This window comes from Eimeria mitis, genomic scaffold (assembly GCF_000499745.2).
Source record: "Eimeria mitis Houghton genomic scaffold, Emh_scaff4404, whole genome shotgun sequence".
Taxonomy (NCBI): Eukaryota; Apicomplexa; class Conoidasida; order Eucoccidiorida; family Eimeriidae; genus Eimeria; species Eimeria mitis.
Genome location: NW_024015378.1, coordinates 1 through 4,681, shown reverse-complemented (window position 1 = coordinate 4,681; position 4,681 = coordinate 1). Strand labels below are relative to the sequence as shown.

The window sequence follows — 4,681 nt, the reverse complement described above, 5'->3', positions numbered from 1 at the left end:
TATATATATATATATATATATATATATATATATATGTATGTATGTATGTATATATATATATATATGTAGACAGTCATAGAAAGTCGATGCTAAGAAGGAGACACGGAGACAGTTGGTGCTGAGGCAGAAAAAAAGGGAGACAGAGACAGAGACAGAGACAGGTTAAGTGGGGTCACGCAGTTGTCCTTCATATCAGCTTTTTTACTGTCTCTGTGCCGCCGTGCAGCTGCAGCTAGCTGCAGCTAGCTAGCTAGCTAGCTAGCTAGCTAGCTAGCTAGCTCAGGAGCAGCCCTGGATAGCTATGGGGGCCTGCAACGGCGGCCAGCTAGCAGCTAGCTTTTGCCTCGGGGTGAGGCATTCCTAAGAGACTGCGGTCTCTGGTTTAGGGTTGTATAGCTAGCTAGCTAGCTACTTAGCTAGCTAGCTAGCTGGCTATCTAGCTAGCTAGCTACATAGCTGACTAGCTAGCTAGCTAGCTACTTAGCTGGCTAGCTAGCTAGCCAACTATGTAGTGAGGGGGACTGTATGGGTTTGGTATAAGTTTAGTTTTGTCTTTTTTTTTGTCTCCTCTCGTTTCGTTCCCTGTAGAGACCAGCTGTCTCCTCTCAGCCTTAGCTGCTGCCGGGGGTGGGGGGCAGGGGTTGCAGCACAGCAGCAGGAGCTCTATGCTGCTGCTGCGGCTGCTGCAGCAGCGCAGCAGCAGCAGCAGCAGCGAGGGAGCAGCAGCATCTTTGTATATGTCTTAGATTTCTTATTGCTGAGGAGAACTGTCTCCTCTGCTGTAGAGACACAGCTAGCCGCCGCTCAGTAGCAGCCTTTGCCTCCCCCCTGCCCTTCTCGTATGCTGCTGCTGCTGCTGCTGCTGCTGCTGCCTACGTGCGTAGCTGCTGCTGCTGCTGCTGCCTACGTGCGGAGCTGCTGCTGCTGCTGCTGCCTACGTGCGGAGCTGCTGCTGCTGCTGCAGCTACGGAGTCATCAAGGGAGCAGGGAAGGCCCCAGGTGGCATGCAATTTGCTGCTGTTGCTGCTGCTGCTGTTGCTGCTGCTGCTGTTGCTACTGTTGCTGCTGCTGCAGCCTCTGGCCGGCCTTTAAGGCCCAGGAAAGAGACAAGGAGACACTGGGGGCCTTGAGGGCCCCTTGGGGGCCCCTCGGGGGCCCCCCTGCCTCGAGAGGGGGTACAGATAGGCTGGCCTATTGCTAGTGAAAGCGGCCTTAGGGGCCCCCTGGGGGCCCCCTAGGGGCCCCCAGAAGCGCCGCGAGGGCCCCCAAGGGGCCCCTGGGGGCCCAAGGGGTCTGGTTGTGTGCGTAGTATAGGGGCGAGGGAGGGGACAGGTGAGTCGGCGGTGGTGTTTGTGTGTTGGTGTGTATATTGAGAGATATATTCTTGTTGTGTTTATATTTATGTGTTTTATAAGGAAAGAAAGGAGACAGACAGAGAGAAGAAAGGTGCCTAGACACCCCAGAAGCCTGAATCGATTGGTGGCCTCGGCGGCGGTCCAGGGCAGCGGACCAGCGGCGGCACCAGTGGTTCTTTTGTAGGAGTTTAGTTTTTTTTTTGTTTTTTTTCTTCTTTTTGCTTCTTTTATATTTAAATATATAATAAAAGGGAAATATAAACCCTCTGGCTTTGCTGCTCTCCCCGCCGCCTCGTAGCTCGGCCAGCAGCAGCGACACTGCTCGGGTGTATGTACACCGAAACCAAGCCTTCTTCTTTACGGCTATAGACTGCGTCTGTGCGTCTCCATCTTTAGTGTTTTTACTTCTATATAGAATAAACAACAATAAAAAAACAAAAAAAAAACAAAAAAAAAAGAACAACACCAGGGTCAGAGCTCAGCGCCCCAATCGCTCGCTGGGGCCTCTCGGTGGGCCTCGGGGGCCCTTCACTGCCGCCCAGCAGACAGGGGCCCCCGGGGCCCCTGCAGCAAAAGCAGGTAGAGCAGCAGCAGCAGCAGAGCCTCTGCATATCATCTCCTGGGACGGGGGGGCCCCTCGGTAGACGGGGGCCCCCGAGTCCCCTACGGGTAAGAACATGGACCCTGTTGAGAGGGGGCCCCCTGGGGAAATGGGGCCCCCTGAGACTCTTACGGGGGATGAGGCCTCTATGGAGATGGGGGCCCCCATGGAGATGGGGGCCCCCATGGAGATGGGGGCCCCTATGGAGATGGGGGCCCCTGGGGCCCCTGAGGAGATCGGTGCGCCTGAGACCCCCTGGGAGTTGGAGGCCCCTGCGGCTGGGGGGGCCCCTAAGGACATGGGGGCCCCTGGGGCCCCTGGTGAGATGGAGACACCTGGTGAGAGGGGGCCCCTCGGTGAGTTTGGGGGGGGGCGAGGCAGAGGTAAGAGCCCGTGCCGTGGGGGAGGAGACAGTCCCTCTGAAGCATCAGTATATAGAACCCCGTTGAGAGAAGACAGCGCAGAGAAAGGAGACTGTCTCCTTTCTGCTAGAGACACTCTACGTCGGGGAGACAGCCCCCACAGAGGAGACAGTCTCCCCTCTGAAGGAGACAGGCACCAGCAAGGAGACAGTCTGTGGAGAGGAGACAGCCCCCACAGAGGAGACACTCTGCACAGGGGACACAGCCCCCACAGAGGGGACCGGGTCTGGCGAGGAGACAGTCCCCACAGAGGAGACAGCCGCCACAGAGGGAGCTCTGTGTGGGGAGGAGACAGCCCCCGCAGAGGAGACAGTCCCCACAGAGGAGACAGTCCCCACAGAGGAGACAGCCCCCAGAGAGGCAGCTCTGTGTGGGGAGGAGACAGCCCCCAGAGAGGTAGCTCTGTGTGGGGAGGAGACAGTCCCCACAGAGGAGACAGCCCGCAGAGAGGGGGCCGTGTGTGGGGAGGAGACAGTCCCGGTAGCGGGGTCCGTGTGTGGGGAGGAGACAGCCCCGAGAGAGGAGACAGTGCAGCATCGCATAGAGGAGACAGTCTCTCTTATGAAGGAGACAGTGGCCCGCGAGGGGACAGCACTGGGTCTGAAGGAGACAGTGTATGTTTAGGAGGAGACAGGTTGCGGGGGGGAGACAGTTTGTTGCTGTTTGGTGGAGGAGACAGAGGAGACAGAGGAGACAGTGTGGGGTGTATGTGTCTCCTTGACTCTGCTGCCTCGGCCTCCGACAGCGGGGGCACAGGAGACAGCGCAGCCGAAGGAGACAGCGTGGCGCAGCGGCTAGCATCGAGGCTGCGGCGAGTGTCTCTGCGTCTGCGTAAGCTAGAGCAGCAGCAGCAGCAGCAGCAGCAGCAGCTGCAGCAGCAGCAGCAGGAGTTCAAGGTGTCTCCTCGTCGGCACTTTGTCCCCCTTTCTCTGTCTCCTCGTTGCTCTGCTGCTGCTGCAGCAAGAAGAGACACCCTCGGCGGAGACAGCAGCAGCATGATAGAGAGAAACGCAGCCATCAGCAGCCTAGCTAGCTCCCTAGAAGAGCTATATGAAGACGCTACGCTTGCTGCTGCTCAGGTGACCCTCAACTGTCTCCTTTCTGCAGCAGCAACCAACTTCTCCTGTCTCCCCTCACACAACACACACACATGCTTCATCGACCATCAGTTTTTTTTTGTTGTTGTTGCTGTTGCTGCTGCTGTTTCTATTGTTGTTGTTGCTGCTGCTGCTGCTGTTTCTATTGTTGTTGTTGTTGCTGCTGCTGCTGCTGCTGCTGCTGTTGCTGCTGTTGCTGCACAGTGCCACAGATGGAGCACCGCAGCGGCGCGCCAGAAGCAGCAGCTCAACGCCGCCTTAGAAGAAAACGAAAGGCTGGTATGTTACACACNGCAGCGGCGCGCCAGAAGCAGCAGCTCAACGCCGCCTTAGAAGAAAACGAAAGGCTGGTATGTTACACACCATGCAGCAGCAGCAGCAGCAGCAGCAGCAGCAGCAACAGCAGCAGCAGGAAGAATAGCAGCAAGAGCAGCAAGGCCAGAACAGCAGCAGCAGCAGCAGCAGCAGCAGCTAACAGATGTTTGCTGACCCTCGAGGGGTGTCTCTGTTGTTCTGTCTCTTCTTTTTCTTCTGTCTCCTCTCTGTTTCTTCTGTCTATACTTCCTCTTATCTTCTGTCTCTTCTGTCTCCTCTGCTGCTGCTGCTGCTGCTGCTGCTGCTGCTGCTGCTGCTGTCTGTTGTCTGCAGCTGGCGGAGAACCAGAGTCTGTGCGAGGAGCTGAGCGCCACCAAACAGAAGTGCATCAATACTGAGGCGCAGCTGCAGCAGCTACTAAAGTATAAGGTCTGTCTCTTGCCTGTCTCCTCAACTGTCTCCTCACCTGTCTCCTCAACTGTCTCCTTGCCTGTCTCCTCTTCTGTCTCCTTCTCAGCTGTCTCCTTACCTGTCTCCTTATTTCTCCCCTTGCCTGTCTCCTTAGCTGTCTCCTTACCTGTCTCTTCAGCTGTCTCCTCAGCTGTCTCCTTACCTGTCTCCTCAGCTGTCTCCACAGCTGTCTCTCCTGTCTCCTTCTCACCTGTCTCCTCACTTGCCTCCTTCTCACCTGTCTCCTCGCCTGTCCCCTTACCTGTCTCCCCAGCTGTCTCCTTGCCTGTCTCCTTACGTGTCTCCTTGCATGCCTCCTTGCCTGTCTCCTCAGCTGTCTCCTCTGCCGAGTACATTTTATCACATTTGTAATATACATATACATACATACATACATACACATATATATATATATATATATATATATATATATATATATAT

The 4,681-nt window shown here is 55.9% G+C and overlaps 2 protein-coding genes across 2 annotated transcripts; one reads left to right on the top strand and one right to left on the bottom strand.

The window, feature by feature from the left end:
* Positions 1-2,032: 2,032 nt before the first annotated feature.
* Positions 2,033-3,002, top strand: EMH_0074860 (uncharacterized protein; the record flags this gene model as incomplete). Its single annotated transcript, XM_038022720.1, has 2 exons — positions 2,033-2,339; positions 2,449-3,002. The coding sequence occupies 2 exons, from the start codon at positions 2,033-2,035 to the stop codon at positions 3,000-3,002; spliced, it is 861 nt and encodes a 286-aa protein (XP_037878574.1).
* Positions 3,003-3,617: 615 nt separating this feature from the next.
* On the bottom strand, positions 3,618-4,596 carry EMH_0074850 (uncharacterized protein; the record flags this gene model as incomplete). Its single annotated transcript, XM_038022719.1, has 3 exons — positions 3,618-3,671; positions 3,966-4,153; positions 4,257-4,596. 3 exons carry the CDS (start codon positions 4,594-4,596, stop codon positions 3,618-3,620), a joined length of 582 nt encoding a protein of 193 aa, XP_037878573.1.
* Between the last annotated feature and the right edge of the window lie 85 nt (positions 4,597-4,681).